We start from the raw sequence: 19,200 nt of genomic DNA on the forward strand, positions 1-19,200 counted from the left end.
TTGCTTGCAGTTCAATTTATATAAAAATATTTACAATATTTGAATATCCAAAACTAAAAACTTCCCATTACCTTTCTCATAACCACAGGCTGTCCGATTCAGTCGTTTAACACATGCAATCAAGCATTTGGATCTACGTAAATCTAATTAGCTACTTCAAATTACTTTCAAATGCATTAGCATTATCCCCAGTTACAATTTCCACCAGCAGAGTCCCGTCCCACACTCTCCAAATTGCAATGACATTCATAATTCTGTTGATTTTCATTAGGGTCTAGTCTCAAACACTTCAGAACCTAGAAAGTTTCCTACTCACGTCTGGTATAACATGCGACTCAACCTGTGAGCATGCGGCCTGACTGGACAGCCTTGGATTGTGTCATTGCTCCCTCTAGACTGATCAGTCCTTCCAGGTTATCCAAGAGAATAGATCCATCCACAAACTCCTTTCATCCACTTTCTCAGACCTTTCACACTTCCAACAAAATGTCAGGAATCCTTGAGACATGTGTGTCCCAGATCAAAGTTATCTGCAGTCACTGGCTCTTCTGGCTGCCCTCCCCAGAGAGGAAACTTTCATCTCACTAAGCATCAACACGTACAGCTTCACCATAATGGTTACTGGACCAGTAATCCAGAGGCCTGGACTAATGATCAGGAGGCCAGAGTTCAAATCCCACCACAGCAGCTGGGGTACTTAAACTGTTAATTAAATAAATCCGGAAGAAGCAGCGATTTGTAACTGCGACCATGAAAAAAATGGATCATAAAAAAACCATCTACCTTACTAATGTCCTTCAGTGAAGGAAATCTGGTCCTTACCTGATCTGACCTATATTTGACTTCAGACTAACAGCAATGTGGTTGACTCTTAACTATCCCCTGAAATGGCCTAGCAAGCCTTTCAGTTATCTGAAACTGCCAGAGAAAAGCTACAAGAATAAAACTGGATGAACCACCCGGCATCGACCTAGGCACCGGGCACGACAAAAGGTACAACTAGAGGACTGCAGAATCCTCTTCATTCACAACTGGGGATTTGTGCCAAAATTGGGTGAATTGTCCCACACACTAGTCACAATAGCCTGTGTCATACTCCCAAAAATCATACCTTTCAGCCAAAATCCTAGGCTCCTCCATCACTATCTTTGGGTAATGGGCCTGTCCCAGCGGCAGGATAGGCCCACCAGAGGTGATGGCACAGTAGTATACAGGGAAGAGGGAGTGGCCCTGAGACCTTCTGCTGATTACTACCTACTGCTTCCCTTAGCTGATGAATCAGTGCTCCTCCATGTTGAGCATCATTTGAAAGCAGCACTGAGAATGTGCTCTGGATGGGGGAATTCAATGTACATCACCAAGACTGGCTGGTAGCACCAGTACTGAGAGCCCTGAAGGACCTATCTGCCAGACTGGGCTTGTGGCAGGTGGTGAGCGAACCAACAAGAGGGAAAAAACCTACTTAACCTCATCTCCATCAATCAACCTGTCGCAGATGCACCTGTTTACAGCAGTATTAGTAGGAATGATCACTGCACACTGTATGAAAGGTATGAAGTCCTGCCTTCACACTGACACCCTCCATCACTTTGTTTGGCACTACCACCATGATAATGGGATAGATTCAGACAGATCTAGCAGCTCAAAAATTGGGCATCCATGAGGTGCTGTGTATCAGCAGCCACAATAGAACCTCATGGGCTGGCATATCCCTCACTCCACCATTACCATCAAGCCAGGGGGTCAACCCTGGTTCAATAAGCTGTGTAGAAGAACATGCTAGGCGCAGCACCTGACATACTTAAAAATGAGGTACCAACCTGGTGAAGCTACAACACAGGACCACAAGCATGTTAAACAGGGGATGCAGCATGCTTATAAACAGAGTTGAATGATCCCACAATCAACCAATCAGATCAAAGCTCCATAGTTCTGCCACATCCAGACATGAATGGTGGTGGACAATGGAGTAAAAAACAAGAGGCAGCTTCATGGAACACTGTCCTAAATGATCGCAGAGCTTAATATTCAATATCAAGAAATAGCTGAGCTCACTGGATACAGCAAAGGCTACAGGCCCAGACAACATCCCAGCTGCAGTGAAGATTTGCGCTCTAGAACGACCCATGCAACTAACCAAGCTGTTCCCGTAAAGGTGCAACACTGGCATCTACCGGAATGTGGAAAATTACCCAGGCATGTCCTATCCACAAAAAGCAAGACAAATCCAAACCAGCCAATTACCACCCCTTTAGTCTACTTGCAATCAGCAAAGTGAGGGAAGATGTCATTGACAGTGCTATCTAGCTGCACTTATTCAGCAATAACCTGCTCACTGATCAATTTGGATTCCATCAGGATCACTCAACTCCAGACCTCATTACAAACAAGGACAAAACAGCTGAACTGCAGAGGCAAAGCAAAAGTGACTGAAGGCAGCATTTGACTCAGTGTGGCATCAAGAGCCAGAGTAAAATTGAAGTCAATGGGAATTACGGAAAACTCTCCACTGACTGGAATCATACTTAGCAAAAAAGATGGTTGTGGTTGGAGACTCCAACCAAATGGATTCTGGTTGTGCCCCCTCAAGAACATTCTCCCTTTCCAACACTACATCTTCCCTTATCAGTACTGCCAGCCCACCTCCCTTTTTTCTTTCCCCATCTTTTCTGAACACTTATCCTTGAATATTAAGCACCTTGTCCTCACCATTTTTAAGCAACATTCAGTTATTGCCATATCATATTCCCACACTAATTGTGCTTGTAGCTCAGCAACCTTATCCAGCACACTTGGTGCATTTACATATACGTATTGCAATCCTGTCCTTGTCTCCTCGTAGCCCTTCTAGTCTGCTCTTATCTAATATGGCATTACTTCCTTGTCTAATACTATCCAACACTCACTCCTTTATGCACCTTATTCCTCTTTTTTACTTGTATATGCTGGCACCCATACCCCTGCCTATTTAGTTAAAACCCTCCCCAACCACACTAGTGAACCTCCCCACAGCAAATTGGTCCCAGTCCGGTTGAGGTGCAACCCCCACCCCTTTTAAAGAAGTGCCTCCTTCCCCAGAAGCTTCTACTGGTACACCAATGACAGCTCAACCTCACTTATTCTACTGCCCAAAGCACTATGAATGCTGGGGTTCAATTGAAATTTTCAAGACTGAGATGAATAGATTTGATCAATAAGGATATCAAGGGACACAGAGCAAAAGTGGGTAAATGGAGCCAAGGTGCAGATCACCCACGACCTAATTAAATGGTGCAACAGGCCGGAGGAGCTGAAAGGCCAACTCCTGCTCCTATATTGCACTCTCCAATTGCTTGTATGATATTAAAACCTGGAGAAATCTGGTGTCCTGGACAATATTTACACCTCGAGCAACATTACTAACATGATTATCTCATCATTTATTTCATTGCTGTTTGTGGGAGCTTGTATGTAAATTGGTTACTGCATTTCCTACATTACAATAGTAACTATACCTCGAAAGGGCTTGATTGGCTGTAACCTGTCCTGAGGATGTAAAAGGTGCTAGATAACCACATTCTTTCTTTCTGTCTTCATTTCCAGTTGATTTAAAGAAGCACAGAACCTTGGAGTCAGCTTTCTCCTGCACATTTGCTCCATCAAAACTGCTTTCTTTCAACTATCGTTCTTCCTGTTTAGGAAACGCCGATCCACACCTTGATCATTTCGATTTCATTAATGCACGCCTCACCAAAACACTCAAAGCTTCAGATCATTCAAACAAGTCTCCTCAGCCGCAATCAGTCATAAGATCATAAGAACTAGGAGCAGGAGTAGGCCGTCCGGCCCCTCAAGCCTGCTCCGCCATTCAATAAGATCATGACTGATCTTTTCGTGGACTCAGATCCTCTTACCCGCGCTCCCACCGTATCCCTTAATTCCTTTATTGTTCAAAAAGATATCTACCTTAGCTTTAAAGACGTTTACTGAAGAAGCTTCAACTACTTCACTGGGCAAGGAATTCCATAGATTAACAACCCTCTGGGTGAAGTTGTTCCTTCTTAATTCAGTCCTAAATCTGCTCCCTCTAATCTTGAGGCTATGCCCTCTTGTTCTAGCTTCACCTGCCAGTGGAAACATCCTCACTACTTGTATCTTATCTATTCCCTTCATGATTTTATATGTTTCTATAAAATCCCCCCCTCATTCTTCTGAACTCCAATGAATATAATCCCAATCTACTCAGTCTCTCCTCATAAGCCAACCCCCTCAACTCCGGAATCAACCTAGTGAACCTCCTCTGCACCCTCTCCAGTGCCAGTATATTCTTTCTCAAGTAAGGAGACCAAAACTGCACGCAGTACTCCAGGTGCGGCCTCACCAGTACCTTATACAGCTGCAACATAACCTCTCTGCTTTTAAACTCAATCCCTTTAGCAATGAAGGACAAAATTCCATTTGCCTTCCTAATTACTTGCTGTACCTGCAGACCAACCCTCTGCGATTCATGCACAAGGACACCTAGGTCCCTCTGCATAGCAGCATACTGCAACTTTTTACCATTCAAGTAATAATCCTTTTTCCTGTTACTCCTACCGAAATGAATGACTTCACATTTATTAACATTGTATTCCATCTGCCAGACCTTTGCCCACTCGCTCAATGTATCTACGTTCCTCTGCAAAGTTTCACAGTCATCTGCACACTTTGCTCTGCCACTCATCTTAGTGTCATCTGCAAACTTTGACACCCTACACGTGGTCCCCAATTCCAAATCATCTATATAAATTGTAAATAATTGCGGTCCCAACACCGATCCCTGAGGCACACCACTAGTGACTGATTGACAACCAGAATAGCACTAATTTATCCCCACTCTCTGCTTCCTGTTAGTCAACCAATCCTCTATCCATGCTAGTACTTTACTCCTGACGCCATGCATCCTTATCTTATGCAGCAGCCTCTTGTGCAGCACCTTGTCGAAGGCCTTTTGGAAATCCAGGTACACCACATCCACTGGGTCCCCATTGTCCACCTTGCTCGTAATGTCATCATAGAATTCCAAAAGATTTGTCAAGCATGACCTGCCCTTCATGAACCCATGCTGGTCTGCCCAACGGGACAATTTCTATCGAGATGCCCTGCTATTTCTTCCTTGATAATAGACTCAAGCATCTTCCCCACTACAGAGGTTAAGCTAACCAGTCTATAATTCCCCATCTTTTGTCTACCTCCCTTTTTAAACAGTGGCATCACATCTGCTGTTTTCCAATCAACTGGGACTACCCCAGAGTCCAGCGAATTTTGGAAAATTACCGTCAGTGCACCTGCTATTTCTCCCGCCATCTCTTTTAGTACCCTGGGATGCATTCCATCAGGGCCAGGAGACTTATCAATCCTTAGCTCCATTAGCTTGCCCAACACTACCTCTTCCGTAATAATGATTGTTCCCAGGTCCTCACCTACGTTCGTCCTCCCTGCAACCCCATTAACCCCGTCCTCTCAGAGTTCCACCAGGTGCCCCAACACGTTAATTTCAACATTCACATCCTTGTTTTCCGAATGTTCCAAGACCTCACTTCACCCTCGCTTAGTGATGTTTTCCTACCCTCCACTCCAACACTGGATGTCTCCTCAACCCCATTCACTCCATAGCACTGCTGACAACTGCAAGTTCAGATCCTCCCTTCTGAAACTCTCTAAGCTGTCCTTTCTACCTGGCCAGCTTCTTCGCGGGTCTCTTTTTAACCAGCCTGGATCCACATCCTAGACTTACCTTATTCCCCATGCCCGGCCACCTATTTTTTTCTTTCTCTAACATGTCTTTCTGCCAATGAGGAATGTAATATAAATGCAAGTTGTCATCTGTACGATGGTAGTAAATAAAGTTAAACTACATGTCAAATATAACAATCACACCTGGTTTTTAAACCACTTCTAAACATTTCAGGCAATAGGGGTTGAACTCTCCCCTGCTCCCACCAAGGGATTGTGTTTGAAATAACATGGCAGCCCAATGTTGATTTCCCTCTCCCCAGCTCTGCTGACACTGTGGCTGGTCGCCCTTTCCCCCATTCTGAAGCACCATTTTCCTTCCATCCACCTCAGTTACCACCACTCCCTGGGCCTGCCAGGTAGAAGGTGGCATTAGACCCAGAGTGGCAGCAGTAAAAGCCCTGATTTCTTCCAGTGAGGGAGAGGGCCCTCAGCACTCACCTTTGACGGCTTCTGTCTCTGCCAAGGCAGCAGCTCCTTCCTTCTTTGGAGCTCTTCAGGCTCAAAAAGGTCCCTCCCTCTTTCTGTTGTGCCAACAAAGTTTCCTCCAGTGCACTAGCTGCTGCCTTTTGGCAACAGGAAACCCACTGCACATTGTAAATGATCCCTGACCCAGAAAAATAGCTCAGAGAGCAGTCGGTGGTGGGGGGGGGGGGGGGTGGGGGGGGGGGGTGGTGGAGGGAACAGCACAAATCCCACCCCCACTGAATATCCAAACCCATATTTTTTCTTTGTGGTGATAAATGCTTCCATTTGCCCAAAGCAGTCCCTGCCCACAAAATGGTCAACACCTCTCCCCCCCCCCCCCGCCCCACCCCACAGAGAGCTCAGAACAGCTAGTTTTCACCAACTGCAGCCATTCAGTGCCGCTCATCACATTGTGCTGCGTGCTCTCACAGTGCACAAGCACCCATAAGAACATGAAACTAGCATTAATCACATGTACCTGCAGTGACCACCAGTCAAGAAGCCTTACCCAGGTCTGTCTCTCTTGCTGCTGCTCCAATGATTTTAAATTCGGTTGAAATTAGCCTAAATTCAGTCTATTACAGCAGAGCAGGACACAACTGTATAGTTTCAATTGCCTGATCACAGGAAGTCAAAGCAGTCAATACAAGTCAATTAAAAAGGAAGATCAAGAGCATTAAATCAGGCAAAGAATGGCTTATTTCCTGCAAATTTCACTCCTTTGTGATGTGGAAAATGCCCTATTTCAGTCACAAATCAATTATGATTGATTACGCTCCTTGATTACACTGATTTATGGGAGACCGTATGTTTGGACTTATCCTTGCGTTCCTGCGGAAACTTGAGCTTGGCAAAACCAGCACACTGTCCAGTGCATTCTGATGACTGTACCCCAACAGAAACTCCACACTAAAATCATACTTGCTTTCCTCAAGACAAATACTGGAACATACCATTAGCGAAGCAGACGGTGTCTCCAAACAGCTTACACATAGAGGTAGTATAGGATGTGTCAAAGACATTGACTTTCTCTGTAAAATAGCGACATAAATCACATCAAACTATGAACAACAGACAGTAAATATTCTCCTTCAGTGTCCTCCATACACCTTTATACATTCAGAAGGGTACACTCTTGTAATAAGCTTACCAGCTGCTGTTACTAGATTGTCACCATACAATTCATGCATAACTGCAGAAGGATCCTTTTCAAATACTGACATCCCAGCTGCAAAAGCAACAATTGTAGGTTACAGCACATTTCATTTGGTACACAAATGTTCCTATGAATCATTCAATTGCGCATCCACCTGGAGTGCTTCATTGCATAAATAGTATACTTAGCATGTGACTAGTGTCATGCCAAGAAAGAGGCATATTAATTTTGTTATATGAACATTAATTTTAAACTGTTGCTGGACTGAAAAGATAACCTTGTTCAAAGAAATCACAGAAGTGGCTGGAAACATTTTGCATACTAAAGAGACAGTTGCCTGGAGAGACGTTAGAACTACTCCCTGGTCCAATTAACCCAGATGGATTTTGATCACCAGACACTGAAGGTGGAACAAGCCAGCATTCCATTCCCCACCACCCACCCCCCCACAGCAGGTGTCTGCTAAGATGAAATTAATCCACAAAAACACTGAAGAGTTTGTTTAAAAAACTAGTCACATGCTGGCCCAGGTTTGGTTTTGAACTGCTCACAGAACAGTTTGGGTCAGACAGCAACTGAACTTCAAGAGCCTCTCTCCTGCCTGACTCTCTCTCTCTCTCTCTCATGAATTTCCAGATCCACTGAAGACACTTAAACCTCAAGGAAGAAGACTCCTACATCGAAACAAGTTTGAAAGCTTCCACTGGGCCCCAACAAAACAAGATTTAACTGCAATCAAAGACTCTACGTTGAAATCAAAGGACAGTAAATGACCTCCAGCTATTGGTTCAAACTTTTCCCCTTTATTCTTGCTCCTTTGGTGTCTCTATCGGAGTGTGTTTATCGCATATGCATGCTAGCGTGGCCACGTCGCGTATTCGTAGTATGTTTAACCGAATTAGAGTTTAGGATTAATAAACAAGAAAGGTGGGAGTTTAAATCTAAGAAAACCTGGCAGATTTCATTGCCTTACAATTGGAGAGCAGTGAACGAGGGTTCACAGAGGGGGAGCTAAAAACACAGTGTTTTAAAAATTAAACCCTGTCACGGTCAAACCAGGTAAAGGTTGAGAGGGAACCCCTAGACCCCTTTCTCACCTGGTCGTAACACTGGGAATAATTACAGATTAATTCAGGTTAGTACACACTGTCACTGATGCACACTACCTATTTTCCACATAAACATTACCCAGTCAGTTCATAACCTGTACCAAAGCAATCCTTTGAGAAAATTAAAACAAACAACTAGAGGTTCCTTGGAGTGCATTCACGTGGCAAGCTGACTGCCAGTTGACGAGCAGTTTCAGTTGCTCGCCTGTAACGCCTGCAGAGTTCCTTCCGATCCCCTGCTGTAACTTCAACAGGAACTCTGAATACATGCCACAAATGACCATGGAAGGACAAATGACAAATCTGGTGTCAAGACCCCAACCGAAACTGCAGCAAAGCAGAAAGAGATACTCTCTCTTCCAGGTATTCTCACTCAGCTGTGTTCTGGCATCGAGTGATGCCTCAGCTGTGAATTCAGGCTGCACGTACAACACGACAGCTTTAATACGCACCTCGTGTCACCACTCCAGATGCAGTGAATGAAGGCTAAAATTGTCCAAAAGTAGTTTTAAAATAACATGCAGGGAGTGAGGAAGGAAATCAAACTGAACAGATCAAGGAAAACAGAAATGCTTTAAAACTCTCAAGGCGAAGTATTTTCCCAGTATCAACTTTTGATTAGTGTCTGCAAACAATAATAACTGGGAAACAGATAACAGAGGAGGAATTGGCAGTCAGCCTGACACATTGCTCAACATCAGTCCATTTAAAATTTGCATTGTCATGCACACTTCCAAATTGTTTAAAAATTCAACAGAGTGCATCTCAGTGGCTCAATTAATATATGCATCACCCAGTATGGAATCGAGTCATATGGACCAGGAAGGTCTTGTATTCGATCTCTGGTCTGTGCTCAAGTGGCTAATCTTAGCAGCCAGAGTACAATTAATTTTGAGTATCTTTACCTGGAGGACAGTGGGGTGGGGTGCAGAACCAACAAGTATTTATATGCCAGTGAGGCTAGAAATAGAAAGATAGTGCACCTAAACATGTGGCTGAACAGCTGGTGTAGAAGGGAGGGTTTCAGATATCTGGACCATTGGGATCTCTTCAGGGACAGATGGGACCTGTACAAGAAGGACAGGTTGCATCAAAACTGGAGGGGCACAAATATCCTGGCTGCGAGGTTTGCTAGCGTCACTCAGGAGGGTTTAAACTAGTGTGGCAGTGGGGTGGGAACCAGAGCAGTAGGACAGCAAGTGAAATAAATGAGGGGGAACTAGTAAATAAGGCCAGTAAGACTAAGAGGAAGAGCAGGCAGGGAGATGTTGCAGAGCACAGCAGGACTGGTGGTCTGAAGTGCATTTGTTTCAATGCGAGAAGTATAACAGGTAAGGCAGATGAACTTAGAGCTTGGATTAGTACTTGGAACTAGGATGTTGTTGCTATTAGAGACTTGGTTGAGGGAAGGACAGGATTGGCAGCTAAATGTTCCAGGATTTAGAAGCTTCAGGCGGGATAGAGGGGGATGTAGAAGGGGTGGGGCAGTTGCATTACTTGTTAAGGAGAATAGCACAGCTGTACTGTGGGAGGACACCTCTGAGGGGTCGTGCAGCGAGGCAATATGGGTGGAGCTCAGGAATAGGAAGGGTGCAGTCACGATGTTGGGGGTTTTCTACAGGCCTCCCAACAGCCAGCGGAAGGTAGGGGAGCAGATATGGAGACAGATTTTGGAAAGATGTAAAGGTAACAGGGTTGTAGTGGTGGGTGATTTTAACTTCTCCAATATTGATTGGGACTCACTTAGTGCTAGGGGCTTGGATGGGGCAGAATTTGAGAAGCATCCAGGAGGGCTTCTTGAAACAATATGTAGATCGTCCAACTAGGGATGGGGCTGTACTGGACCTGGTATTGGGGAATGAGCCCGGCCAGGTGGTCGAAGTTTCAGTAGGGGAGCATTTCGGGAACAGTGACCATAATTCCACAAGTTTTAAGTTACTTGTGGATAAGGATAAGAGTAGTCCTCAGGTGAAGGTGCTAAACTGGGGGAAGGCTAATTATAACAATATTAGGCAGGAACTGAAGAATTTAGATTAGGGGCGGCTGTTTGAGGGTAAATCAACATCTGACATGTGGGAGTCTTTCAAACGTCAGTTGATTAGAATCCAGGACCAGCATGTTCCGGTGAGGAAGAAGGATAAGTTTGGCAAGTTTCGGGAACCTTGGATAACAAGGGATATTGTGAGCCTTGTCAAAAAGAAAAAGGAAGCATTCGTAAGGGCTGGAAGGCTAGGAACAGACGAATCCCTTGAGGAATATAAAGACAGTAGGAAGGAACTTAAGCAAGGAGTCAGGAGGGCTAAAAGGGGTCATGAAAAGTCATTGGCAAACAGGATTAAGGAAAATCCCAAGGCTTTTTATACGTATATAAAGAGCAAGAGGGTAACTAGGGACAGGGTTGGCCCACTCAAGGACAGAGAAGGGAATCTAAGTGTGGAGCCAGAGGAAATGGGCAAGGTACTAAATGAGTACTTTGCATTAGTATTCACCAAAGAGAAGGACTTGTTGGATGATGAGCCGAGGGAAGGGAGTGTAGATAGCCTCAGTCATCTCTATCAAAAAGGAGGTGGTGTTGGGTGTCTTGCAAAGCATTAAGGTAGTTAAGACCCCAGGGCCTGATGGGATCTACCCCAGAATACTGAGGGAGGCAAGGGAAGAAATTGCTGGGGCCTTGACAGAAATCTTTGCATCCTCATTGGCTACAGGTGAGGTCCCAGAGGACTGGAGAATAGCCAATGTTGTTCCTTCGTTTAAGAAGGGTAGCAAGGATAATCCAGGAAATTATAGGCCGGTGAGCCTTACGTCAGTGGTCGGGAAATTATTAGAGAGGATTCTTCGGGACCGGATTTACTCCCATTTGGAAACAAACAAATTTATTAGCGAGAGGCAGCATGGTTTTGTGAAGGGGAGGTCGTGTCTCACAAATTTGATTGAGTTTTTTGAGGAAGTGACGAAGATGATTGATGAAGGAAGGGCAGTGGATGTTATCTATATGGACTTCAGTAAAGCCTTTGACAAGGTCCCTCATGGCAGACTGGTGCAAAAGGTGAAGTCACACGAGATGAGGTGAGCTGGCAAGATGGATACAGAACTGGCTCAGTCATAGAAGACTGAGGGTAGCAGTGGAAGGGTGCTTTTCTGAATGGAGGGATGTGACTAGTGGTGTTCCGCAGGGATCAGTGCTGGGACCTTTGCTGTTTGTAGTATATATAAATGATTGAGGAAAATGTAGCTAGTCTGATTAGTAAGTTTGCGGACGACACAAAGGTTGGAGGAGTTGCAGATAGTGATGAGGATTGTCAGAGGATACAGCAGGATATAGATCGGTTGGAGACTTGGGCGGAGAAATGGCAGATGGAATTTAATCCGGACAAATGTGAGGTAATGCATTTTGGAAGGTCTAATGCAGGTGGGAAGTATACAGTAAATGGCAGAACCCTTAGGAGTATTGACAGGCAGAGAGATCTGGGCGTACAGGTCCACAGGTCACTGAAAGTGGCAACGCAGGTGGATAAGGTAGTCAAGAAGGCATACGGCATGCTTGCCTTCATCGGTCGGGGCATAGAGTATAAAAATTGGCAAGTCATGCTGCAGCTGTACAGAACTTTAGTTAGGCCACACTTAGAATATTGCGTGCAATTCTGGTCGCCACATTACCAGAAGGACGTGGAGGCTTTGGAGAGGGCACAGAAGAGGTTTACTGGGATGTTGCCTGGTCTGGAGGGCATTAGCTACGAGGAGAGGTTGGATAAACTCGGATCGTTTTCACTGGAACGACAGAGGTGGAGGGGCGACATGATAGAGGTTTACAAAGTTATGAGCGGCCTGGACAGAGTGGATAGTCAGAAGCTTTTTCCCAGGGTGGAAGAGTCAGTTACTAGGGGACATAGGTTTAAGGTGAGAGGGGCAAAGTTTAGAGGGGATGTGCGAGGCAAGTTCTTTACACAGAGGGTGGTGAGTGCCTGGAACTTGTTGCCGGGGGAGGTGGAGGAAGCAGGAAAGATAGCGACGTTTAAGAGGCATCTTGACAAATACATGAATAGGATGGGAATAGAGGGATACGGTCCCCGGAAGTGCAGAAGGTTTTAGTTTAGGCAGGCATCAAGATCGGTGCAGGCTTGGAGGGCTGAATGGCCTGTTCCTGTGCTGTACTGTTCTTTGTTCTAAAAGCAAAATACTGCCGAAGCTGGAAATCTGAAATCAAAACAAGAAATGTTGGAACTACTCAGCAGGTCTGGCATCATCTGTGGAGAGAGAAGCAGAGTTAACACTTCAGGTCAGTGACCCTTCTTCAGAACTGGCCAATATTCGAAATGTGAAAGGTTTTAAGCAAGTAAAGCGGGGATGGGGCAACAGATAACAAACGAGAAGGTGTAAATAGGACAAGGTCACAGAATAGCTGACCAGAAGGTCATGGAGCAAAGGCAAACAATATGTTAATGATGTGTTGAAAGACAAAGCATTAGTACAGATAGGGTGTTGATGGACTGAAAATTGAACAGCCGCAAATACAAACATGAAAACAGTGGGTAAGCAAACTGAACAAACTAAGATGAAATAAAACAAAAAACAAAAAAAAATAACTAAAAATAAAAGTAAAATGGGGGGCCCCCGACATGCTGTGAAATTATTTAACTCAATGTTCAGTCCGGCAGGCTGTAACGTGCCTAATCGGTAAATGAGATGCTGTTCCTCAAGCTTGTGTTGATGTTCACTGGAACACTGAAGCAATCCCAGGACAGAGATGTGAGCATGAGAGCAGGGGGGTGTGTTGAAATGGCAAACAAGGAAGCTCGGGGTCATGCTTTTGGACTGAGCGGAGGTGTTCCGCAAAGCAGTCACCCAGTCTGTGTTTGGTCTCCCCAATGTAGAGGAGACCACATTGTGAGCAGCGAATACAGTATACTACATTCAAAGAAGTACAAGTAAATCGCTGCTTCACCTGAAAGGAGTGTTTGGGGCCTGGGATAGTGAGGGGAGAGGAGGTAAATGGGCAGGTAATACACCTCCTGCGATTGCAGGGAAGGGTGCCTTGGGAAGGGGACAACGTGCTGGGGGTAATGGAGGAGTGGACCAGGGTGTCGCGGAGGGAACGATCCCTTTGGAAAGCATGACCCCGAGCTTCCTTGTTTGCCATTTCAACACACCCCCCTGCTCTCATCTCTGTCCTGGCAGGGGAAGGGAGAGAAAGATGCGTTTGGTAGTGGCATCACGCTGGAGGTGACAGAAATGGCAGAGGATGATCCTTTGGATATGGAGGCTGATGGGGTGGAAAGTGAGGACAAGGGGAACCCTGTCGCAGTTCTGGGAGGGAGGGGAAGGGTTGAGGGTAGAGGTGGGGGAAATGCGCCAGACACGGTTGAGGGCCCTGTCAACCACAGTGGGGGGGAATTCTCGGTTGAGGAAAAAGGAAGACATATCAGAAGTGCTGTCATGGAAGGTAGCATCATCAGAGCAGATGCGTCAGAGACAGAGAAACTGGGAGAATGGAATGGAGTCCTTTCAGGAGGCAGGGTGTGAAGAAGTGTAGTCGAGGTAGTTGTGGGAGTTGGTGGGCTTATATAAGTTTTTGTATAGTACCTTTAATGTAATAAAACATCCCAAGGCACTTCAAAAGAAGCATTATAAAACAAAATATGACAGAGCCACGAGGAGATATTCGGTCAGGTCAGATAAGCTTGGTCAAAGAGGTAGGTTTTAAAGGAGCATCTTAAAGGAGGAAAGCACGGTAGAGAGACAAAGGCGTTGGGAGGAATGCCAGAGCTTAGGGCCTCGGCAACTGAAGGCACGGCCAACAATGGTGCAGCGATTAAAACTGGGGATGCACAACAGACCAGAATTAGAGGAGGGCTGTGGGACTGGAGGAGATTACAGTAGGTAGGGAGGGGCAAAGCCATGGACAGATTACAAAACAAGGAAAACAAGAAAACAAATTTAAATATCAAGGTGTTGCTTGACTGGGAGCCAATGTAGGTCAGCGAGCACAGGGGTGATAGGTGAATGGCATTTGGCACGAGTTAAGACACGGCAGCAGAGTTTTCGATAACAAGTTTACAGATGTTGGAATGTGTGAAACCAGCCAGGAATGCATTAGAATTGTCAAGTCTAGAGGTAAGGAAGGCATGAATGAGAGCTTCAGTAGCAGATGAGCTGAGACATGGGTGAAGTTAGAGATGGAAATAGGCAGTCTTAGCGATGGCACGAATGAGGTCGGAAGCTCATCTCAGGGTCAAATGTGACACCAAGATTGTGAACAGACTGGTTTAATCTCAGACTGTTGCCAGGGAGAGGGATGGAGCCAGTATCTCGGGAACAGAATTTGGAGTAGGGACCAAAAACAATGGCTTCAGCCTTCCCAATACTTAGAGGAAATTTCTGCTCATCCACTACTGGATGTCAGATAAGCAGTCTGATGCTTTAGCAACAGTGGAGGAGTCGAGAGAGGTGATGTTGAGGTAGAGCTTGATGTCGTCTGCATACGTGAAAAGTAATGCTGTGCTTTTCGATTACGTCACCGAGGGGCAGCATGCAGATGAGAAACAGGAGGGGGTCAAGTATAGATACTTGGGGCCCCACCAGAGATAAGTGTGCCACAGCAGGAACAGAAGCCATTGCAAAGTGACACTCTGGATATGATTAGCTAGATAACAATGAAAGCAGGTGAGAGCAGTCCCATCCAGCTGGATGACAGTGGAGAGGCGTTAGATGAGGATGGTGTGGTCAACCATGCCAAAGGCTGCAGACAGGCCGAAAAAGAAGAGGAGGGAAAGTTTACCTTTGTCAGTCAGTCACATAAGATGTTGTTTGTGACTTTGATAGGAGCTGTTTTGGTACTTTTGGCAGGGGTAGAAACCTGATTGGAGGAATTCAAGCACGGAGTTCCAGGAAGGCTGGAAACGGATTTGGAAGGCGACAGCATGGTCCAGGGCTTCAGAGAGGAAAGGGAGGTTGGAGATGGGATGGTAATTTGCAACGACGATGGGGTCAAGGGTTGGTTTTTGAGAAGTGTGATGACAGCAGCAAGGAGAGATGGACAACACCTGGAGAGAGAGCAGTTAACAATATCAGCAAACATGGGGGCCAGGAAGGGAAGTTGGGTGGTCAGCAGTTAAGTGGGAACAGTTAAAAAAAAACCAGTCAGGGTTTCCTGCCAACATGCTAACTACTAGCAGTTGACCTTCATAGAAAGTCAGCATGTTTGGACATTGGCAGAGGTCAGGTTGGACTTGGCTGCAATGTTCCCCACAGTTGAACAGCCTCTCAACACTTCCAGGCAAATTCAGCAATTCTTCCCTTCCATCAGGGAGCTACCCTCAGAGCAGTGCCCATTCTCCAACCAGAATACCCTCCAAAAATGGGTCCCCACCAGAGAGAGAGGGATTGGAGAATTTACCCATTGCTGTCTGCATAGCAAAGGTGGAGACTTTGGATGAGGGACTGGAAGCTGCTGATGTCCATGGCTTCATACCCAGGACAAGTCACTTATCCAGGGTACTAGCAGAAAACAAAAGGTTACTTAGATAAGATTTTAAGATAATGGGTCAGCAGAGGGGAGAGGATCAGAGTTTTTTTTAAAATATATAGACAGCGACCTATGATCGGCAGTGCACTGCGTGAAAGGGTAGTGGAAGCAGATTCAATCATAACTTTCAAAAGTTAATTGGATAAATAGTGGAGCAGGAAATATATGGAGGGCTATTGGGAAAGAGCAGGGGAGAGGGACTAATTGGAGAGCTCTTTCAAAGACCCAGCAGAGGAATGTTGGGTTGAATGGTCTCCTTCTGTGCTCGATACTATGAAATAACCTATTTACATTCACAATAGAACCATAGAAAAATAACGGCACAGAACAAGGCCATTCAGCCCTTGGTGTCCGTGCCGGCTAAGAACAAAAACTAGCCGCCCATCTAATCCCACCTTCCAGCACCTGGCCCATAGCCTTGCTGGTTACAGCACTTCAAGTGCAGGTCCAGGTACCTTTTAAAAGAATTGAGGGTTTCTGCCTCCACCACTGTTCCTGGCAGTGAATTCCAGATACCCACCACCCTCTGGGTGAAAAAGTTTTTCCTCCTGTCCCCTCTAATCCTTCTATCAATCATCTTACATCTGTGCCCCCTGGTAATTGACCTCTAGGGGAAACAGCTCCTTCCTGTCTATAGGCCCCTCAATTAAGTCACCCCTCAGCCTCCTCTGTTCTAAGGAAAACAGCCCTAGCCTATCCAATCTTTCCTCATAGCTGCAATTTCCGAGCCCCAGCAACATTCGTGTAAATCTCCTCTGTACAATCTCCAGAGCAACTTTGTCCTTTCTGTATTGTGGTGACCAGAACTGTACACAATACTCCAACTGTGGCCTAACCAGCGTTTTATACAGTTCCCGCATTACATTCCTGCTTTTGAATTCTATACCTCGGTCAATAAAGGAAAGTATTCCGTATGCCTTCTTCACCATTTTATCTACCCGTCCTGCCACCTTCAGGGACATGTGGACATGCACTTCACGATTTCTCACTTCTTCTACCCCCCTCAATATCCTCCCGTTTATTGTGTATTCCCTCACTTTATTTGCCCTCCCCAAATGCATTACCTCACACTTTTCTGGATTGAAATCCATTTGCCACTTTTCCACCCACTCAACCAAACCATTGATATCTTTCTGGAGTCTACGGCTATCCTCTTCACCATCAACTACTGGGCCAATTTTTGTGCCATCAGCAAATTTCATAATCATGACTCCCACATTTAAGTCCAAATCATTAATATATAACACAAACAGCACGGGACCCAACACTGAGCCCTGTAGAATGCCACTGGAAACAGCTTTCCATTCACAAAATCATCCGTCAAATACTACCCTATGTTTCCTGGACCGGAGCCAATTCTGGATCCAACCTGCCACATTCCCCTGTATCCCATGGTCTTTCATTTTACTGACCAGTCTGCCATGTGGGACCTTGTCAAATGCCTTACTAGAGTCCATATAGACCTCATCCACTGCACTATCCTCATCAATCCTTCTTGTTATTTCCTCAAAAAACTCAATTAAGTTAGCAAGACATGACCTTCCCTGAACAAATCCATGCTGACTATCCCTGATTAATCCATGCCTTTCTAAGTGGCATTTTATCCTGTCCCTCAGAAGATATTCCAACTATTTACCCACCACCGAGGTCAGACTGACCGGCCTATAATTATTTGTTCTATCCCTCGCACCCTTTTTAAACAGTACAACATTCGCAGACCTTCAATCGTCTGGTACCTCTCCTGTATCTGGTGAAGATTTGAAGATGATCCTCAGTCATACGCCATTTCCTCCCTGGCTTCCTTTAACAACCTGGGATGTAATCCATCTGGCCCTGGCGATTTATCCACTTTCAAGGATGTCAGACCCTCTACTACTTCCTCTTTCATTATGCTTATTGTATCTAATATTTCACACTCCTCCTCTTTACATCAACCCTCTCCTTTGTGAAGTCAGAGACAAAAAACTCATTAAGAACCCTGCCCACATCTTCAGCATCCACGCATAAGCTCCCTTGTGCATCTCTGATAGGCCCTGCCCTTTCCTTAATGTACTGATAAAACATCTTTGGGTTTTCCTTGATTTTACTTGCCAAAACATTTTCATGTCCTCGTTTTGCTTTTCTAATTTCCATTTTTACTTCACTTTTAGAGATACAGCACTGAAACAGGCCCTTCGGCCCACCGAGTCTGTGCCGACCATCAACCACCCATTTATACTAATCCTACACTCATCCCATATTCCTACCAAACATCCCCACCTGTTCCTATATTGCCCTACCACCTACCTATACTAGTGACAATTTATAATGGCCAATTTACCTATCAACCTGCAAGTCTTTTGGCTTGTGGGAGGAAACCGGAGCACCCGGAGAAAACCCACGCAGACACAGGGAGAACTTGCAAACTCCACACAGACAGTACCAGGAATTGAACCCGGGTCCCTGGAGCTGTGAGGCTGCGGTGCTAACCACTGCGCCGCCCTTTCTATACTCTTATAGGCTTTCTAAGATTGAGATCGTCATAAGCTTTCTTATTCTGCTTTAACTTACCCTATAAGCTTCTAGATTTGGCAGTACCACCCTTTGTCTTTGTATGGACAAGCCTACACCATGCCTGCAGTATCTCGCTTTTGAATGTCTCCCACTGGTTTGCCACTGATTTTCCTTCAAGTAGCTGCATCCAGTCCACTTTCGCCAGGTCACCTCTCAGTTACTTAAAATTTGCCTTCCCCCAATTTAGAACTTTTATTACTGTTTTATCTTTGTCCTTTTCCATGATTATGCTAAAACTTACTTATTTTGGTCACTATCTCCAAAATGGTCACCCACCGTTACTTCCTCCACTTCCCAGCTTCATTACTGAAGACTAAATCTAGAATTGCGCCCTCTCTCATTGGGCTTGTTACGTGCTGGCTAAAAAAGTTCTCTTGAACATAGTTCAAGAATTTTGTCCCCTCTGTGCCCTTCACACCGTTTGTATCCCTGTTGATATTGGGGTAGTTGAATATCCATACCTCTTTAGCATTTCAAAGACTCAGGATCTGTTCCTTTTCATAATATTCTCCAAAAAGTACAGTTGTATATTTTTGATTAATGCCCAATGTTATGAAGACACACAATCCCCATCATATAGTGGAACAGTATTGTGTTTTCCTTTGTATTGAATGTATTTACTATTTGGCAGCTCTTGT

At 45.2% G+C, this 19,200-nt stretch overlaps 1 protein-coding gene across 5 annotated transcripts in view; it reads right to left on the minus strand.

The window, feature by feature from the left end:
* Positions 1–19,200, minus strand: part of LOC137369315 (uncharacterized) — a 265,372-nt gene that overhangs the window by 233,155 nt on the left and 13,017 nt on the right. For 2 of the 5 annotated variants that reach the window (XM_068030358.1, XM_068030363.1), the window contains exons 3-4: positions 7,373–7,450; positions 7,176–7,253 (exon numbers count right to left, since the gene is read on the minus strand). The exons of 1 other annotated variant lie outside the window; for it this stretch is intronic. In XM_068030358.1, coding sequence (XP_067886459.1) covers positions 7,176–7,253; positions 7,373–7,450 — 156 coding nt within the window. The remainder of the gene's footprint in view (positions 1–7,175; positions 7,254–7,372; positions 7,451–19,200) is intronic. 2 more of the 5 variants (XM_068030360.1, XM_068030359.1) reach the window with 2 other exon arrangements.

This window comes from Heterodontus francisci, chromosome 4, assembly GCF_036365525.1.
Source record: "Heterodontus francisci isolate sHetFra1 chromosome 4, sHetFra1.hap1, whole genome shotgun sequence".
NCBI lineage: Eukaryota > Metazoa > Chordata > Chondrichthyes > Heterodontiformes > Heterodontidae > Heterodontus > Heterodontus francisci.